This window comes from Petaurus breviceps, unplaced genomic scaffold (assembly GCF_028583685.1).
Source record: "Petaurus breviceps papuanus isolate PSGF00001 unplaced genomic scaffold, PetGlider_PUasm1.0 189, whole genome shotgun sequence".
Classification (NCBI taxonomy): Eukaryota; Metazoa; Chordata; class Mammalia; order Diprotodontia; family Petauridae; genus Petaurus; species Petaurus breviceps.
The window spans coordinates 2,589,590-2,610,382 of record NW_027185809.1 but is presented as its reverse complement, the minus strand read 5'-3'; the positions used below and the strand labels follow the sequence as shown (position 1 = coordinate 2,610,382).

Here is a 20,793-nt window from a genome sequence, read left to right as displayed (position 1 = left end):
ACACACACACACACACACACACACACACACACACACACACACACACACGATGCAAAGACAATCCTTCTGGCCTTTGTCTAGAAATATTTATTTTCCAGGAAAATTCCACAAGTCATAGAAACACAATAAAATTAAGTGAACACATAATGTTTTAAAACTTTGGTTTGAGGAAATATTTAGCATCAAAACCATGTGGGAAATATCTTCACAGAATCAGGTAGACTGGCTTGGCAGCCACACATCCAGCACCACTAGCAGACAGTCAGAGACTAGCAGGGAGTGGAGATCACTGTGTGGGTTGTGGGGGTTGAAGGGAGGGTGGTACAGTGACCCACACCCCCTTCCCTCCCCATTCTACCTTCACTTTGCTCCCAAATGTCCACTTCTTGAGAGACCAGCTGGGACAATTCTGTGCTGCCCTGGCTGGTGGACCGATCTAGAAGGTCAGGGAAAGCATTGAAAGAACACTGGGGGGAAGCCAGAGCTGGAAGAGAGGTCAGTCAACTTCTGTTGATCCACACGGTCTCAAGAATTCCTGCCCGCGCTCATGGAACCATTTATTGGAAACTGCAAATAAGTGAAATAGTGAGTTACAGTCACATCTGCTATCCAGGAAATGGCTGAGGGCAAACTGAGAGCCCCAGAATGCTATGAGCTGAGCATCCATCATCATGAAAAATGTGGTACATAGGTCATGTCTTGCTGTTTTCTCAACAGTCCTTCCTCAGCATGAAAATCATCAGGGCTGCCATTTATATAGTACTGCGTTTGCCAAGGTCCTTAGATACACTATCTAAATTGCTATGTACCTCAGTGCTCGACCTAGAATCAGAAAGACCTGAGTTCAAATCCAGCCTTAGACATTTACTACCTGTGTCACCCTAGGCAAAGTCAAAACCTCTGCCTCCCTCGGTTTCCTCATCTATAAAATAAGCATAAGAATAGCATCTACCTCCCAGGGTTGTTGTGAGGACAAAGTGAGACATTTGTAAAATGCTTTGAAAATCTTAAAGTGCTATATAAATGTTAGGTATTATTATTAGCATCTTATTTTAGCTGCATCCTAACCATGTACATAATATTGATATTATTTTTCCCACTTTACAGATGCAGAAACTAAGGCTCAGAGAAATTAAGAGAATTACCCACAGTCATATGGGTGGATTTTAAATCCAATTCTTGCACTTTATCCCGTATGACCCCAACGTATTTCAATTAAATTCTGCAAGTACTTATGAAATGACAGTCACTGTGCTAGGTACTATCTCAGGTGGGAAGAGAACCTAAAATTTGGCCAAGAGTCCTCCCCCTCCCCTGAGGTGCCATAGAGAAGGTTGTCAGTGGCCCCACTTATGGCCGGGCTCTGCGTCCAGATCTTTCACATTTAAACCATTTGCTTTAGTGGCAAACACAGCTCAAGGCTGTTACCCATGACAGTGCTGTTTCCCCTCCTGAGCACATGTCCAAGCGTGCATGTGGTTCTACACAGGGGAGCTTGAAGCTGGAGACATTGTGGATGAGCAAAGGAGACCCCAACCTAGGGACATCCTGGTCCAGGCTTTGGGTAAATCACGTAGCATAAATTCTATCAAGAATAAGTCTGATTGACAGGAAATGCTCACACCAACATTAGGCTACCCTTTTGGGGGTCAAAGACACATAAGGCCTGTCACTCACCCCATTTGCTGCCAACAAGCACTGGGCAGGCTGCATGTCGTGTCCGGTAGTCACCCTCCCCGCTGCGAAAGAGATTGTACCAGAAAACTGAGGTGCCCTGGAAGAGAGAGGGCCTCATCAGCATGGAGGCCCAGGACGACGCAACATTTGCTCTCGTAAGCTCGGATAGTGAGACTCTGATATAGCATAAAAAGAGCATTTTAAAAATAATAGTGGAAGGAAAGGGAATTTTCTTGGTGTTGGAAACAATCTGGACACGACAAACCTAGTTAACTAATTCAGGGGGTGAACCTGGGCCATAAACCTGTCAATGCCTTGGAAACCAGAGGTCATTTGGTGTCATCTTTTCCCTAGCTATGCTGGGACAAAGTAAATTGGACTCTGCTATCTGCAGCATCTAATATGGTCTCCCTCCTGAGCCAAGGCCAGGCACTGGACCTTTGATGACAGCCCCATAGGGCCCAGAGGCAGATTCTCCTCACCAGGCTTTTTTCCTGCCCTTTCTGTGTAGTTTTCCCTTTAACAGATCCAACCATCTTTGCCTTGTGTCTCTTATCTGCAAGAGTGTCCTTGGGTTTAGGGTTATCAGCTAGGAGCTCAGCTCAGTATTTCTGAGATTCAAGGCAGGGCTAGGTGATTCTAACCATTTTTGCAAATAGACCTAGAGGTTTCTTGGAGTCTGGGAGAGCAGGTGACTGCTGTCTTCTGGATCTGTGAATGTTTTATTTGTGGGAATAGAATAGGCTGATGAACAGCAAATAAAATCAGCTTCCTAGGCCTCAGCACAGCTTCCTCTGACAAGACAATTTACCTTTTTGGGCCAAAGGGCTGCCCCAAAGTCTGGAAATACTGTGGCCCCTCCAGCTTCAACATCACTCATCTGGGAAAACAAGTCATGGGGGTTAAGAACACTTCAGAAAAGTCTCACAAAGCCAGCCAGACTAAAGATCAGACCCCTACCTAAATAGGAGCTACCCTCCAGAATGGTTGGTTATGTACTGAATTTTTGTTCATTAAAATCCTATAAGAATGCAGTGGGTGGGAAGAGGAGATAATGCTATATTCAAAGGATTCCTGTGGGGGATCTTTTTTTAAAGTCAATAATTCTAGCCAACCTCCCATCCCCAGTTATCTTTTACTTTTTCTAAATCTATATTTTCATACACCGAATTTGTTCAAAGGTAGATGCTCCCCTATTACAAAATAACCTCCTTTGTATAAATGCTATCATCAGTAATTCAGGAAGAATAACATTCTGTGCATAACACAAAACTTCCAGCAAAATAAGTAAATACAGCCATCATTTCAGATGGATAGGACGAGGTCCCGATTTAGTCAACTGACAAGGAAAGGCTCTCCCTTTATCTGATATCAGCCCATTTCTTAGGCTCTTTGATGATAAACATGAGTTGTTAATGGGAAGAAAAGATGCTAGACTACCTTCTAGCTTGAAGTATTCTACAATTCTTACCTAAGGCTGCTACCTGGCAGTGAATCATAGAACTCACAATCTCAGAAGAAGCAAAACTACAGGTGGCCACATGGGAAAGGGCAATAGGAATGTGGTGATGACAATGGGAGTGGGAAGTGGGTGGTGGTAAGGGGCATGCACTCCCCCTCCCCCACCTCTGCCTCTTAGAATCTCTGGCTTCCTGAAGGGTCCTTAACTCCCAGAAGTTCCCTTAGTGGTTAGTGCTTTCTCTAATCTCACATGTGGCACACCCTCCCCCAAGTAGAGCATAGGCTTCTTGAAGGCCAGATTTCCTTTTTGTGTTCTCTTGGTATTCCCAGGGTTTTGTGCAGAGTCTGCATTATTAATAAATCCTAATTGGATTGGTTTGGAGGGAGGCTGCCTTAGCATTATAGTGAGTGTCTTGGGGCTCTGTACTTGACACTCTCCTTCTTCTCGCTTTTGTTTTTAAGGCAGATAGTGAAACACGAAGATGGCAGCAAAGGGCCAGCCTGAAGGACCCACTGAAGGCTCTCTGTGTCAGACTGACACAAGTATACATCCCAGGTAAAGGCTCTGATCCGGAAGAGAAGGAGCTCAGAGTTGTGTCATAGAGCTCTGTAACAAAGCTCACGGGACCTTCACAATTAACAGGGTTAAGAGATCCTCAATAACAGGAATGAAGAAATTCTCAATAAAAAGCATTCAAGAGGTTGTTTTGTGATACGAGAGCACCGACCTCTAGGCAGGGAAGAAAAGATTCTCAACAAAACATCACACACACACACACACACACACACACACGAGGAAGTTAACAGTTGAATGACCTATGAATATTTCATTCTGTTCCAAAATTGGACCTCACTCACCAGGAAAACATGAGTTAGGCCTAAAACAACTATGGAGTCAGCTTTCATTTTCCTTATCTGGCTTTTAATTCCATTTTTTACACTTTTTTTTTTTTTAGATTTTTGGTGTTACATCAGTTTGTTGAAAAACATTACATATTATCTTTCCAATCTATCTGTTTCTTACTGTCTCAGAGAAAAGCCTCTTCTTCAAGTACACAGAGGCAAAGAAAAGAATGAACAGCAAATATTTAGGCCCCCAGGACAGGGGATAGGCACAGAGCCCTAACCCTGGCACTCTCTTCACCTCCTGTAAAAAGGTACATCATTCCAAATAAAACTCATTATTAGTACTCAGCTCTACAGCGTGGGCCTGTGCACACCCAGTCCGGAAGACCTGAGAAAGGACTAAGCAGCTGTTCAACATCTGGAGCTCGGGATGGCTATTTTTTAAAACTTTCATTTAATCAAAACTAGACTCAAAAATGGCTTCAAAGCTGAACATTCATCAGATTGTGGTAATAAATCTTGGAGACAAAAGTCAAGCTTTAGCAAAGAAACATTTTCTTTTACCCCAAACTCATTTCCCAGAGGGATAAATCTCTTTACTCTCCCTGGAACAAGATAAGACTTGTCCCACCCATGAACATAAAGTAAAAAGGTCCCCTGGGTTAGACGGTAAAGTGAGTCATCATTGCAAACTAGGGCCCTGCCCCCCAGGCCTCCAGTAACAGCAAAAATGTGAGAAGCAGCCCAGAGGAATTAGGTCATGGACATTCCCTATCCCTGGGAGAGAAAATGTAGGAAGCAGATTGGGGTTAAAAGCAATTCATCTACTGGTTATTCCCTTCTATTCCCAGCCAGAAGCCTCCTTCCACCATGGCTCTAGGTTTTTCTATATATCTGAGGTCACATAGAAAGAGCCTGGGTCGTCAGTCCTCAAGGAGGGCCCCAGGGATGGGAACAGAAGCTAAGGTTGGGCAACACCATCCTCAGCTCCAGCCAGCTCTCAGTTATCCATAGCATTTTGGGGATGACAGGGCAGAGACACTTGAAATCCATAGGTATCCCAAACTGCATTTCCACTCCTCCCCAGTCCCCAAATAGGTAACAAGGGGTGTCCCCAAAGAACCCGATGCCGTTACTGCCAGCTTCCCATTCTCAGCATTTGGGAGGGTGCTCCCATGATACATCACTCTCTTCGGCTCTGGAACAGGGTGCAACGGACCTAATCTTGTGGAACTTCTCTAGGCTGATATTCAAACCATTTCATATTTGATGGGCACCCAAGAGGCATCTAGTGACACAGTGGACAGAGTAAGTACTGGACTTGGGAGTCAGGAAAATATCCATGGGTTTGAACTCCGCCTCAGATACTTACTAGCTGTGGGACACTGGACAAGCAATTTAACCTCCCTTGGCTGTAAAGTGGGGATCACAAGAGCGCCTACTCAAAGGGCTCACACGAGGATCAAATGAAATACGTAAAGCATTTTACAAATATTAAAATGGTTATTTATGATGATGACTAAATTTGGGGTCCAAGAGCCTGGCTCTGCTGCTTACTACCTTGAGTAAGTCATTTCCCTTCTATGCCTCAGTTTCCTCATCTGTAAAATGAGGGCTTCTCTTTTGACCCTGTGGAGGTTTCTCAAAGCCTGCTGGGGAAGTCAGCCTGGGTTTATAGACGTGTCCAGATAATCCACACATCGAAAATCCAGAAGTGACTGTCCTTCATATTCGTCTCTTTATTCTGTCCCCATCTCTTCTGCTCTGGACAGCTATAAAGGCAGAAGGAGGGTGCTGGAGGGCAGGGGGGAAGGGTGCAAGGCAGGCTCTGGATAACTGAAAACTGACTGTACTGTATGCCAGCCCTGGGGATAGGAGCTGGGAGGAGGGTGAGGTCTTGGGTTGTGGTCACTGTGGTGCTGGCTTCGTGCGCACATCATACTCACGTAGTTTAAGAACGTGGCCACACGATTCCCCGTCCCTAAACGCTTGAAAGCATCTGGCTCACCTTTCTATAAAAATTAAGTAAGAGTGAAGAGGAGGGCCGAGGCCCAGTACTTACGTAGTTTAGAAATGTCGCTAACCTATTCCCCTCCGTTTTCAGGCCGCTGTCAAAAGGCCGCTGTAACAAACAACAACTTCCACCTGAGTGAGTGGTCAGTCCTACCCATTACACAAGGGGAAAGGGGGCAGGGAGTGGGCACAAAAAGGTATCATGGAGACCTTCAGGGCCAACAGCCCAGGGGGCACAGAGGCCTGCAGGTCTGATTGTCAGGGAATGCCCTGAAGTCAGGAACAGGGAAATACCAAGAACCCCCACTACAACCCTAGGAACACAGAGGGCACAGGAGAGTCTACCCAAAGGGAAGGATTTGGGGGTCACCAGATCATGACCACCAAGATCAGTTGTGCAGTGAGGTCAACACCACCAGCTTTTCTAGATGGGGCAGGGAAGAAGAAACAAGGAGAAGGACAATTGGTAAGTGTCTGGGGGCAGGGAAGAAGAAACAGGGGATGTATCTGGGAATGTACAAGACACTAGGCTTCACCGAGAGGGAAGAAGAAACTTGTCTAGGGGTTTATTTATGGCTGAGATTGAAACCTAGGGCCAGGAATAAGCCCCAACAAGGTGATTACCAAATACACATATATATGTCCATACATGCATAGACACACATATATGTATGTACATGTTCATGGGCAGAGGGAACAGGCCAATAAAAGCTGGGGACGTCTTCTGCTAAGGCTCAGGAATTAATCCCAAACACAGGTGATGGGCAGGGGCCAGAGGAGGGAGGAAGGAAGAGCAGGGGAAATACATCCTGTCAGTGGAGAAAGCAACATGGAGTCGACTTCTCTTATGATTAAGAGGGCTTTATCCTTGAAGTTCCTGGGGTGTCTGCAATCTGATAATCTGCATTTTGAATCTAGACACTCAGAGTTCCACCTTATTGTGGTCTCAATTATACTCAGCATGACTCAGAGACAGTCCTATTTCTAAGAGATTCTGGGCTCAGTGTTGCACCCTACAGTACAAAGCCCAAGCCTCTGGGAGACTGGGGGACCCATTACCCATAACCCTCCTCTAGTTAGGATTCTCTGCCCCTGGGGAGTTGGAATCTGGCGGGCACTGGGACCTGCTAGCTCAGTACAAAGTTCTAGGGCTTACCCTGGAGAAGTCAAAATGTGGCTCGTACTGTCCTCCCATTCCATAATTAGCAACCTGTGGAGGAAGTGGCATGGTTGTGGTTAAGCAAACAAGGCCCGAATGGGGCCAAACGGAGAGTAGAATGAGTCCTCCACAAGGGACAGTGCCTGTGTTGGGTCCTCAGGCTTTGGGAAAACAAGGCTCAAGTTAGTTTGGGAAATGAAAAGAGGTTGACCTACAGGAACTAATGGAAAACCCAAGAAAATGGGTTTTCTGGCCAACCTGAAAATGCTGCTTTGATGGTTCTATAAGGAACTTCACCCAATATCACATCTACTTGAACTAGATATTTTCATTCTGACAGAGGTGCATCATGGCTCCTTGATTTAAGAAAATTCAAAAGCCACAGCCCTCTAAAGTTACATACATTTCTCAAGATACTTCACTCACCCCATTGAGTTCAGGCATCTCTATGACTTTCCCCAGTCCCACTCCTACTGGAAAGAACTTGTCTTTATTTTGTATATATATTTAGTCAAGATTGTAAGCTTCTTGAAGGTAGGAACTGTTTTGTTTTTGTCTTTGTATTCTCAGTAGTGCCGGTACTACTGAGAATACATTATCAGAAAATTAATAAGCATTTGTTGAATGGGATTCCTAATCTCTCATTTTTTCCATATTCCTTAGCATTCCCAGAGAAAGCATTTTCCCCTAATTCCCTTGGAGACTCCACCCCAGGCTCTACAGAGACAAATCTCTTACTCTCTCACCTTCCCTCACCAGCCACGGCCCCTACCTGTAGCAGCTCAGCCGTCTTCACAGACAATCCTGTGATGTACTGCATTCTTCTGTTCAGTTGGGCAATGACGGGATCATCATCTTCCTCTAGCCATGAGCTACGTGTGCAGAACAGACAGAGGAGAGGAACATGGAGGGAGTGCTCAAGTATGCACGGGAAAAGCCCAGCTTGGGAAAAAAGGGGGAAAGGGGAAAGCATTTGCTGGTTCAAGTGGAAAATGGTAAAAGAAGGGTAAGGGGTCAGGATATTGGCACTGGATTGCCAGGGAGTTCCCCTACCACAAGTGCAGCATGTCCAAATGCCTGGCTACCATAACCTAGGTAGATACTTCCAATGCACCTGGGGCTTCATGGGAAACACCAGCCAGCCCGACCCCACAACTGGTACACAAGCACACAAATACAGCACCAACAATAACCTAGGATCATGGGAGTGAGAGACAGAAGGGACCTTAGAGATGATATATATATAATATTCTTTAGAATTCTTAAGGAAAGTTTACAGACCTCTATGTAAGAATTCCACCAGAAGATAAAAGAGTCGTTAGGCTGAATCCTGATAAAAGCTTATGAATGTAAGGGGGAAGGGAGAAGAATGCAATCCAGACATTTGAAACCATCTGTGCAAAGACATGGAGGAAGGAGATGGGATTGTGAGTTTGGGGAATGGTGGGGAAGTCAGTTTAGCTAAGATGTAAAATGGGGAATGATTTGAAATGAGGCTTGAAAGGTAGACTGGAGCCAGGCTGTAAACGGTTTTCAACGCCAAGCAGAGGAGACAGGGTTTGACTTCTACATTCTTTCCATTACACAGCCTTGCCTCTTTACAACCCACTGCACAAGGATAGAAAAACACACACAGGCACTCGTGCACACGCACACACACGCGTGCACACACACACACACACTCTATCCCATGGCTTGGCTGGCTTGGGAGCCAAGACTCATACAGAAGTTAGGCCGCAGGGGCAGAGGAAAGTAGGAAAGGGGGATAACTGGAACTGAAGAGACAGACTCTAAAGCAGCCATCAGGATGCCCCAGGGCCAGATGTGGGGTTGGGAGCTCCCAGAGCCAGGTAGCACCCTCCTTACCTTTTGGAAACCCTGTAGTTGGCCACGGTGAGGACACCCGTCTTTGGGTCACGAACTGTGGCTCTTGCCAGCTGTGGGGAGTAGGACCAGATGATCAAGAACTTTTCTTCTTTTTCCTAATCACCAGCCCCCTCCCAAAACTGGGCTGAAGTATGATGCAACAAAGCAAAGGGGGGTACCATGTGGCCGATTTACACAGTGAAGTATCCAAAAACTACCTCTCCTGAGCTGTTCCAGCTTCCAAGGATCATGAAGCCCCCAAATCAATCAATCAACAACCACTTATAAAAAACGACCATGTGCCAAGCACTGAATTTGTGTACAGCATTATGTATTTTTCTAAAGATGCAAAAGTAAAAAAGTCCCTTCCTTCATGAGATACATGTTCATAGATAAGTAAATACAATGTATATACAAAATAAATGTTTATTTTGGAGGGGGAGAAACAGACATTTGGGAAAGGCCTCTAAAAAGATATGGTACATAAGCTGAAGCTTGAAGGAAAATGGGGATCCCAAGAGGTGGTGGTGAGGAGAGTGAGCATTCTCAGCATTCAAAGGCATGGGGACCAAAGATGGTATGTCAAGTTCAGAGAGCAGCAGGGAAGTTCGAGAGTCCAAGCCTGATTTCGAGAAGGAGCCATGACACATGCCACATGTCTCGGTCATGGGCACACACAATACCACCACACATCCAGTGGGACCAGAGGCAGAGACTGAGGACAAGAGTTTAGATGTCTGCTGCCTACCTACCACAATGAGGAGGCACCAACATAGTTTCATAACAGGTTCCTCGGTATATTCCTAGTTAGAGAGTGAATCAATAAATCAATGGAAAAGGATTTATTAAGTGTTTAATATGTGCCAGGCACCGTGCCAAGTGCTAAGAATGCAAAAATAAAAGCAAGACAGGCCAAGCCCTCCTTACTTTCTAAGTAAGGGAATCTTTCCTTACCTGGAAAGGTTGTCCAATATCTCATCTCACCCCACCCCTATTCCCAGGCAATGGAATACAGAATAGAGGGTAAGGACACAGGTAACTCAAAGGACTATCAAGACAGTAAGGAGAGATCAGAGCACAGAAGAGCTCATCCTATACCCATAAGGGTTGTGAGGTAAAGGGGAACAGAGGACTCAGTTCAAACCTCCAGATTCCATTCAGACTCTTGCTTGACTGTGAGGCAAGATGAGTCCTTTGGCATCTTCCCCGGGTGGAACTTAGGCTGGCCAGTCCTAGAAAGAAGTCCCCAGGAAGAGAAGACAGCATGCCCAGAACCATAGCCCTTCTCTGAAGTTGGCCACCATTCCCTTAGGGTAGTATAAGGAATTTCCCATTACTGACTTCCCTGAATGGCCAAGGCATCACCCACCTGCTGGCACCTCATCACTACACTCTCACACAAAGCATCAGAAAGGAAGAAAGAAAGAAAGGAAAGAAAGGAAAGAAAGGAAGAAAGGAAGAAAGGAAAGAAAGGAAGAAAGGAAAGGAAGAAAGAAAGAAAGAAAGAAAGAGAGAGAGAGAGAGAGAGAGAGAGAGGGAGAGAGAGAAAGAAAGAAAGAAAGAAAGAAAGAAAGAAAGAAAGAAGGAAGGAAGGAAGGAAGGAAGGAAGGAAACAAAGAAAGAAAGTCCAATCCTTTGTCACTTTGGGATTGAGTCTGCAGGAGGAAGCGAAGGAGGTAGCACTCATGGCCTGATCCTTTTCTTTCCAAAAGCTTGCTCTTCGGTCTCATGCCTCCCAACTCCCATCCCCTCACTTGTCTGCCCTCTGGAAGAAGACAGCTTTTCACATTGCTGACTCAAACAAAACCAGGATCCCAAGTTTCTCTCCATTGCAAAAGCTATTGTCAACGAGCCCAAAAGCCCTTCTCTGACCCCTAGAACAGGCTTATTTTTTCCCATTTGTGAAATTTTCTCTTCTTACATCCAAGTTAATCTATAGTAGTCTTACTCAGGCACTGCACCACCCCCATCCCCTGCTGCCAGCTGGATCCTGAGTTTCCTTCTCCACCCCATTCTGACAGGCAGAGGACAGGGAACAGAATGCTTTCTCCAGAATTAGGAATATGACTCATGTCCATGTAAAAAGAATGGCTATTTGTAAGGAACAAACCTGGATTCTTTCACGAAAATTAAACCACACGTTTCCATGGTAGCCCAATGGAAACAGAAAAGCTGTATGTAACAGGATTCATCCTTAATTTCCTCTAGGAATTGGAGAAGAAGGAGAAACCAAGGCAAAAAAAAAGCATGCAGATGAACGGAGTGATTTGCCTCCCGCCTTATATGACCTCTATATGGCCTGGAACCTCCAGGGATGGCTGGATAACCAGGGAAGAAACAACTTCAACATCAATCATTCAGCCAACAGATAGAACTGAGAGCAACAGATGGTGCTCCAGCTGCATCACAGAAGGAAAAATAACAAAACATAGCTTCCCTGGCCCACGCGTGGGTTTTCACAAGCTCAAATGAAGAATCGTGGGAAATACAGCTCAAGTAGACAAATAAGGCCGCTTCCTCGCTGTCCCTACCTGGACAGCACAGTCGTACCTCACCAGGAATGAGCTTACTCATTCCTGGTCTATATACAGGCACACTGGGCCAACCTCCACTTCCCCAGGTATGGGGAAGATCCCTTGAGATCATGCTGGGCTTCTGGCTCACTGTTAATCTGCTTAAGACAGTGGCCAAAGACATCCGTAGCTTTGGAGATTTTTCTTCATGCCAACATACCACATTCCACTCCTCTACTGCCCTTTTAACCTTGTATAACCCACCTTGGTCACAAGGCTCACGTGGGAAAGGAAAATAATGCTTTCCTTAATTTCCTGACTCCCTTCAAGGTCACTGCACGGCCTTTACGCGGCTTGGTGCTTGTAAAAAGCTGGCGCCTTGACTGTCATCCTCTTCCTTATGCCCCTTTAAATTTCCAGCCTCTTCCCGGCTCTGACCCTAAATATGATGTAAGACCCAGACAGGTACCACAAGAAGGCAGGGCTCTGCCCAGCCTAGCTGGGGCTCTGCCCAGTGCTAGGCTGTGTGACCCATGCTACTTCACAGCCCATCCTCCCTGCCTGCTTACCAAGCTGAGAGTACATTGACTAACCTCAATTCAGAGCTGGCTAAGCTTCTGTGGCCTCAGGGTGGAAAATCAATTGGTTCAGAGAAATTCAAAGATATGTCTTGGCTCACTGAGCAAGCAAAAACATGCTTAGCACTCAAGCCCCGGAAGCAGGGACAGTAAAGGACTTCCAGAGGGTAAATTACTATCAGGCATAGCCTTTGGCATTAGTAGGAAAGCCCTGGTGTGGTAGGAAAAACACTGGCTCTGGAGTTCTGAGATCCCAAGTTCAAGCTGTATTCTGTAACACTATGCGTGACCTTGAACAAGTTACTCTCTGGAGCTCAGTATTTTCGTCAGTAGAAGGATGGGGTTGGTGTACTCAGTCTATGAGGTCTTTCCAGTTTTAGATTTATGATATCACATAGCAGTAGACACACCATCACCCAGCATGGAGTTGGGCACAGAGGTTAGAGCTGGAAAAGGCCTCAGAAATGTACTGCTCATTCCAAAAATAAAACACAATATGGGAAAAGTAAGAGTGTTAAGAACAGCCCCCATGGGTGCTAAAAAGAAATTGTTAACTCCCACCAACATACACCTAGGCTAAAAGAAATCCCCTATGAAAGCAGGTTCACAACCAGTGTGTCACCCCCGGTGTCTCACTCTCTCTCAGCGCTCCCCCCACCTCTGTCATAACCAATCATTTGCCACATCCTGCTGAGCAGACCTTTGGGACATCTCTCATATACTGCCCATTATTTCCTCTGACATGCCACCACTGGTGCAGGCTTTAATCCCCTCGTGCCTGGACAATAGCCTACTGGGGGGTCTGCTGCCTTAAGCTCCTCCCGCTCCAATGTATCCTCCACTTGGCTATCAAAGCGACCTTCCTTTGTGCAAAGTGATTTATGCTTTACAGCTTCTCAACAATCCTCAGTGGCTCCCTATTACCCCTACAATTATATACAAAATCCTCTCATGGGTGCTCTGAGTTCTTTATAACTTGAACTCCCCGTCTTTTCTGATCTTCTTAACCCTTATACCCCACCACCTTCCCCACACCACAAAACTCTCTCTCTCTCTCTCTCAAACACACACACACACACACACACACACACACACACACACACACACACACACACACACTCTATGAATATCAGAAAGTTTCCAGCAGAATCAGGAAACTTGACCTCTGAGATGCTATATTATCACACAGCATGAAGCTGGGCACAAATGATAAAACACAGGATATTGGAGCTGGAGGAGACCTCAGAAATTCACTGCTAATTCCCAAAACAAACCTCAAGAAAGGAAAAGTGAGAGTGTTAAGGACATCTCAGTGGGTGTTAAAGATAGGTTATTTATGCCACCAACTCATTCCTTGGCCTGAAAGGAAACACCCTATAAAATCAACCTTTTGAATTTCTGTCCATGCTTACTTCACACAGGTCCTGGAGTGAATTTCATATATTTGTGACATGGCAGTAGGGCATTCATCCAGGTTCACCAGGGTGTGATTCTTTTAGCAGATGGGGAGCGGTTTTCTGGCTAACACTCAAAGAAAACTTTCTGTAGGGACATCCAACTATCCAAATGTAACTCCCATCCCCAGAGACATGCATTCACTTGCTCTCCTTTCCAGGAACTATTTACAAACGTCGTGGATTGCATGATTTAGAAGGAACAAGTGACTGTACTGGCTACTTCTGATTCCTGCAGACCATCATCCATTCACAGGAATATCCCACTGGGCCTTCTTGGCACGGCACCTTGGCAATGACTATGTCTCGACTACATAAATAGGTGTGATTCATGCCAAGTGTGTCTGTTCTAAAACACCTTCCCAAGACTCAGCTTGGCACCAAAGTGTCCAATCCTTCAGATCAAACAGAGGGAGAGTTCAGTCTACGCACCTCCAGTATTTGTATATCTATAAGTGGGGCCTTTTAAAAAAATCTCTAGGTTGCTCTGGAAGGCAAGTTGACCTATGGGGCAGAGAGGAAAATGTGGTCTCATTCTCTGCTAAGAACTTGGGTTTCATTTAAATAAATCAATTAAAATGTAAATAGTATAAACTTAGCTGAGCTGACGTCCAATGTTTTTCATTTTTTCTCTCTTTTTTTGAATCTGTAATTTAATTGATCAGAGGGAATTTTCAGAGAGAAAACTCCATTTACTAATGCAGTTAGCCTCTTTGCGTCTTGTAGGCTTAGGGAGTTGCCTAGAGCACTAAGAGGCTAAGTAATTTCTCTGTGGCCAGCCAGCATGTAGGTATCCTACATGTACACCATTGCTGCCTCTCAAGTTTTTCATAAAATAATTACTTTTAAAAATATGTATGTATATATTGCTTTTTGGAGAGGGGAAGGCTGAGCATTTGGGGTCAAATGACTTGCTCAAGGTCACACAACTAGTAAGCATTAAGTGTCTGAGGCTGGATTTGAACTCAGGTCCTCCTGACTCCAGGGCTGATGCTCCATTCACTGCACCACCTAGTAGCCCAAAAATATTTTTTAAAAAAATCTTTTTTTGCTTATTACTTTAGATGTTCATTTTTCCCGGCATGGAGGTACTAACAGCATCATGAGGAAAGACCTTGGGAACAAAAAGAAGAAATGAGGGAGAGACAGAGGCACGTACTTTAGGCTTAGCGATTTCCTTGATCTTCTCAATCTCCTTGTCTGACAGGACGTCATAATATCTTACAACGTGTGGGCTGTCCCACTCGTCCTCTTCCTTAAAGGGGGCGATCAGCAGCTGGGGGGTCCGGTTGCCGTCATGGTACCTACAGAAAAGTCTCTTCTGTCTCTGGGGTGTCTGTGAGGAGCACAGAGAAACAAGTGCCATGCTGAGTGAGCTTTGGTCAGCCAACGGACCCCTCCCAAAGACTAAAATGCCATCCCCCTCCAAGCTGTGCCAGTGAAGCCACATCCTTTGTTACAATATGAAAGACTCATGGGTACACCAGATAGAAAGGACTTATGGATTTGTGCAAATCTGGTTTTTCAGAGTATAGCACCTCCAGGGTGGTATCCCAAGGGCTCTACGAGCCTTAAGCAATCACCTCAGCTATCTTTGACTGGCTATGATCATAAGATGTGAATGTAATTTTTAATTTTTTAACTCAAAGAAATTTTCTCTCATAACAAGGGTAGTGACTACAAGGGAATGTCTCAAAACAACTGTGTACAAGTTTTATGGCAATTATTTTCAAAAATAGACAACTGAACAGTTCACTGATTATAACATATAGGAGTTCCTTTTTCTAAATATACCATTCCAGTTCTGTTACAGTCTCAGGAAGTAAAGCAGTGTTGAAATGAGTCAAAGAAAGTATGTGGACACAACAGAAACTGTGATACAAAGGACAGAGCACTGGATTTGAAGTCAGAAGCTATTCAGTTGTTTCAGTCATGTCCAACTCTCTATGACCTCATTTGGGGTTTTCTTGGCAAAGATACTGTAGGGTTTGCCATTTCCTTCTCCAGCTCATTTTATAGATAAAGTGAGGCAAACAGGGTTTAGTCACTTGACCAGAGTCACACAGCTAGTAAGTGTCTGAGAACAAATTTGAACTCAGGTCTTCCTGACTCCAGGCCCAGCACTCAATTCACTTCACCACCTAATTCACTTCATGCCCAAGCCAGAAGACCTTGGTTCAAATCCCACTTACTGCTTATATCAACTTAAAAATCTTACTAGGCCTCAACTTCCTTATTTATATAGACTAGATGACCTCTAAGGTCCTTACTGGCTTTAAATAAATCTATGATACTACAAACAAAAATGAATTCTAATTACATTAATTTAAATAACAATGGACTTCCTTGCAAAATGATAGCCACATCCAAAATTGATGGTTGATACATATTATACTCTTTTTTGCAAGCCCATTCATTATAAAAAGGGTGATAGAAAAATGCCCAAGAGAGTGACAAAAGGCCACCATCAAATGTACATCTCAATTCTGTCAGTGGCACTCCCTCCCAGGGTGATCCAACTTTCCTGGCTTCTTCCTTCCAGAAACTTTCAAAACGAAATTCCATGACCAAACTGCTGAGTTCTTGGAACAGTGTTTGCTTGAGTCTCTGGTTTCCATATTAAGACTCACAATCCAGGTGTTACATCTATCCCTAGGACCACAATTACAGTCCCTTGTGGAAAAAAATCCCAGAATAGTCACACACCTGTTGCATGTTGGGTCATATGATGGTAATGAGAGGGAAAAATACCCAACTAGGAATTTTAAAATCTGGATTTTAGTTCTAACTCTTCCACTGCCTAGCTGTGTAACCAGGGGCAAGTCATTTAACCTCTCTAGGCCTTAGATTCCTCCCCTGTGAAATAAAGGCATTGGTCCCAAGGTCCCTTCCCGCCCCCAACTCATTTGATTCTATAGTTTGGTCTCACCAGTTTAACTCCTTCCCCTCGACAGAGGGCTTCATACACATCTCTCTCAGGCAGGTAGTCTGGAGGCCTCTCATAGATGCCTCCCCGTGTCACTGGTTCAGTCTCTGAAGTCTTATTTAACTTCTTTCCAAGTCTTTCTTTCTCTAACAGCGTCTCAAAGTACCGCAGATTGCCCCCAGCTCTTTCATGCCTAGGGTCTAGAAAAAAGACAGAAATTTCAAAGGACAAGGAAATCACAGATGACCTATGGGGCCATCTGGAGAAACTCCTTTGGCAGGAACTTTCCAACTCCCTGGGGCCCAGTTGTCCTCAATGCTTTTGTCACAGGCAGGGAATATACAACTCAGGCTAGAAGGTGACCCAAGTCTTGCCAAACCCAAATGCACAAGTCCCACACTTGTATGGTAGTAGCTGCTACCCACGTTAGCGTTAGGAGGGCTGATTGAGCTCCCTCTGCGCTGAGGGCTTCTCCCCTGTAGGACAAAGGGCAATGAAAAGACAGTGGCTCAGAACAGTGACAGAAGAATCAGCTGCTTTATACCCTGCCTCTACCCATCTGCTCCCAAACCTCTCTATGGAGAGAGGCCAACGCCCTTTGCAAACCTTAGAGTGCTAGAGATGAGTTACTATTATTTTGGCATCAGGAGTGCACCCCTCATCAGGACAGAGAGGGGTGAAAGGAACAAAGGGAGAAACTTAGAGACTTAACCAGATTCCCTTTGGAAGGGTCCCTATGAAATAGCATCGCCTCTCTTGCTGTCCCCCCAGGCTTACTCAGTGGCTGAAAAAGGCCAGGGCATTGTCAGTTATCTTGACCTAGGTCTTGCCACTGGACTGTAGTGACTATGGAGGAGAGAGCGAGGCTGATGACTCTGTGCAGCTCTGCCTCCCTGGAGTCCCCTTGGAGAACAAAGGGCAAAGAACTATAACAAGTACTCAGTGGCCTCAGTCTCATGCCAATATAATGTGAGCTCCCGCCCCTCAGTGTCCACTGCAGTGCCTGGGCTCATAGAAGACATCTAGGAAATTCTTCTTTAAATTGCAATTGCCCTGGGGCGGCCAGGTAGCACAGCGAGTGGGAGCACCGGCTCCAGTGTTGACAAGACCTGGAGATCGAATCCCGGGCTCAGACACTTAGTACCACCCAGAAGCACCTGGCCGTGTAACCTTGAGCAAGTTACTTAACCCCAATTGCTTAGGGGTGGCCAGGTGGCTCAGCGAGTAAGAGCACCGGCTCCAGTGTTGGGATGACCTGGAGATCGAATCCCGGGCTCAAACACTTAGCACCCACCCAGAAACACCTGGCCCTGTAACCTTGAGCAAGTTACTTAACCCCAATTGCTTAAAAAAAAAAATTTGCAATTGCCCTGTGATAAAGGGGACGGGCCACCCTTCCCAGTATCCCTCTATTAACAATGACGCACCATATCATGTATTTTTTCTGGCTACAAGGTAGACAACTGAATAGCAGCTACAGCTGGAATTAGGACTCAGTCTTTGACTGGGATTAAAGGGTTGGACTGTGTTGGGATTTAGGACATGAGTCCGTAGGCAGGGTCAGAGGTCAACATATAGTTAGGTATAGAATCAAAATGTCACTGGGTTAAGAGACCATCTTTTGCTGGTGTTGCAAGGTCAGTCCCAAATACACAGTAATGTCCAATCTGACCCTATGCTCTGTCCAGTCACTACCTTATGCTATGGGAAGGAACCATATACATGGCCCAGCCACCTCTCCTCAGTCCCTGAGAACACACCACTGCAAATTACCGAGAGAAATCAGGCGACGAGTGAGTTCCGCTGCCCGGTGAAGGTCCCCAAGCTGAAAGACAGCATAGCTGAGATAGTCCAAGATTTCAACTTTGAACGTGGTGGCATCCTCACCATCATCATGCTGCTTCAGCGCCTGCTGCATCCACAGAACTGTGTGGTAATAGTCCCCATCATTGTAGGCCGTCTTACCCATGCCAAAGCTGTCATCTGCCGTCAGTGTGGAACGATATTTGGTCCCTGAAGGGCAAAAAGAGCAATGACTACCTAATCGAGGAGGGAAGGTACCATTCCCAATGCCCAGAAGTCAATATTGCAAAACAAAAGGGCCTATCTCCTTCTAGGCATTGGAGAAAGACCCTACAGCTCGAGAAGTTATGCACCCTCACTGGTACAGGAGAAAGAGCAGTGAACCAAGCGTAGCAAGGCCCTTGAAAAGCTGCTTTTCAAGGACATGTTAAACACAGGAAAATTACCTGGCAGGTCGCCCTTGGAGATAGTGTCAGCATCCAGTTTATACGTGTCCTGAAGGCGCATCAGTGCCTTGGCGGCCCCTGTCTCATCCTCTTCTGTGGGGAAGAACTGGCGCTGCATGGTAAGATTGGCAATAAAACCTTCCCGTAAAGAAGAGGGAAAGATAACAAATCAGCAATTGCTTTTTGCATGTTTACAGGAGATGTCTGAGGCAATAAAAGATGGTGACCCTTGTATGCATAAAGCCTTCCCCTCCCAGATCAATTTCTACCTCCTTTGGGAAGGCCTTTTTGATTAATCCACAGGGCTCTCCCCTGCAATGAAATTCTAAAACACTTATTGACCTTATAGCTCATTTATTCCTCAGTAAATAATGCTTTATCAGAGTCAGATATATAGATTTGTTGGCCATTTGCATAGAAGTGATAAATAAAATTGCATGATTGAATGAGAACAACAAATAAAAGTATAAGAGGGAAAAGAAGAAGGCTAGAGATCTTGAGGTTTGAGGAATAACATTATTAAGAAGGTAGATGAAATAAGAGACAATGAAGAGAAGAGCAGAAGGAAGGGGCTTCCCTTGCAAGACAGCATAATTTTTTATTGTTTCTAAGGAAGCAAAGCTATTCACATAATCTTTTTTAAAAATAACACTAACACCAAAGAAAGAAAATTAATTAAAAAGTCCATACGAGATATTAAAAACCTTCCAAAATACAGTGAATTGAGCACTGGCCCTGGAGTCAGGAGGACCTGAGTTCAAATCTGGCCTCGGACACTTAACAAAAAAACTAGCCCTGTGACCTTGGGCAAGTCACTTAACCCCATTTGCCCCACCCTCCCCTTTTTAAATAAAAAAATATTTTTAAAAAACTACCAAAATAAAAAACAAAATAGAGTGCTGATACAATTTTTAAAAACAGAGTAAGTCACTGAAGTAGTCAAAATACCAGAAGTGATATAGATGAGAAAATAAAGAACAGGAGATATCCCAAGCGATATTCTCAAATGGATAAATGATATATGAAGAATTTAAGCAATATTTAACACTTCCAAGAGTCATAAGAGCAAAGAAAGCAATTTGTAAAAAAATTTTTAATCCAGGAAGTACTAGTTCTAGAATTAAAAGATATTCTTAAAATATACCAGGATACCTGTCAAAACAGATACAGAAATTATACAAATATAAATACAAAACACCTTTTATACAAATAAAAATAGATTTAAATAAGTCAAGTAATGTTTATTGTGCATGGGTAGGTTAAGCTAATATAATTTTTTAAATGACAATTTCACTAAACTAATCTGCTCATGTAATATCATCCCTTTGGGAAGGAAGGGGGAAATAATAAAGCAAAAAGTACACAGCAGAGAACAAAAGAAAACAGAGAGAGAAGCAAATAAAATATGGACAGTTTTGAAAATATTATGTAGATTTATTATATAAGTTTTCTTGATTATTATCTAGACAAACCCCCTTTGTTTTATAGTTTGAGGCAGTTGGGACTTGACCGCACTTTTCATGACCCCATTCCAGCACTAACATCAAACCAGGTGAAAAATGTATAAATATAAAAAAACAAACTGAACATTGCTAATTATAATGATAAAACGTGGCTCCAGAGAAGAGATGAGAAAATGCATCTCTCTACAATCATTGCGACAGCAAGGGGCTATAGGGATAGAATATAGCACACAGAGGTTCAGTTGTGTTTTATTTTTCTTTTTTATTCTTTATTTAAAAACCTTTTTTAAAAAAATTAAATATAACTGTGAGTTAGTGGTATTGTTCTTATCTAGATCCGTCCTCAATTTTCTTTGCTATCAAATGAAAAGCTGGATTGGATGATAGCTGAAGGTTCCTTCCTATCTCAGACATTCTATGCTGCTGTTCATGGTTTTATCTTAAAACTGCAAAGCTTTCTCTCTCTCCCTCTCTCTGTGTCTCCCTCTCTCTCCCTCTCTCTGTGTCTCCCTCTTTCTCCCTCTCTCTGTGTCTCCCTCTCTCTCTCCCTCTCTCTGTGTCTCCCTCTCTCTCTCCCTCTCTCTGTGT

At 44.4% G+C, this 20,793-nt stretch overlaps 1 protein-coding gene across 4 annotated transcripts in view; it reads right to left on the bottom strand.

The window, feature by feature from the left end:
• Window positions 1-71: 71 nt before the first annotated feature.
• The window catches only part of P4HA2 (prolyl 4-hydroxylase subunit alpha 2), a 53,625-nt gene continuing 32,903 nt past the window's right edge, over window positions 72-20,793 (bottom strand). For 2 of the 4 annotated variants that reach the window (XM_069091810.1, XM_069091811.1), the window contains 11 exons: window positions 18,743-18,880; window positions 18,267-18,506; window positions 16,497-16,693; window positions 14,727-14,903; window positions 9,023-9,093; window positions 7,929-8,028; window positions 7,154-7,207; window positions 5,931-5,996; window positions 2,489-2,557; window positions 1,678-1,774; window positions 72-567 (listed from right to left, as the gene is read on the bottom strand). In XM_069091810.1, the coding sequence (XP_068947911.1) occupies window positions 497-567; window positions 1,678-1,774; window positions 2,489-2,557; window positions 5,931-5,996; window positions 7,154-7,207; window positions 7,929-8,028; window positions 9,023-9,093; window positions 14,727-14,903; window positions 16,497-16,693; window positions 18,267-18,506; window positions 18,743-18,880 (1,280 nt within the window). In that variant the 3' untranslated portion in view covers window positions 72-496. Of the gene's footprint in view, window positions 568-1,677; window positions 1,775-2,488; window positions 2,558-5,930; window positions 5,997-6,046; window positions 6,107-7,153; window positions 7,208-7,928; window positions 8,029-9,022; window positions 9,094-14,726; window positions 14,904-16,496; window positions 16,694-18,266; window positions 18,507-18,742; window positions 18,881-20,793 lie in introns of all 4 variants that reach the window. The other 2 variants (XM_069091813.1, XM_069091812.1) reach the window with 2 other exon arrangements.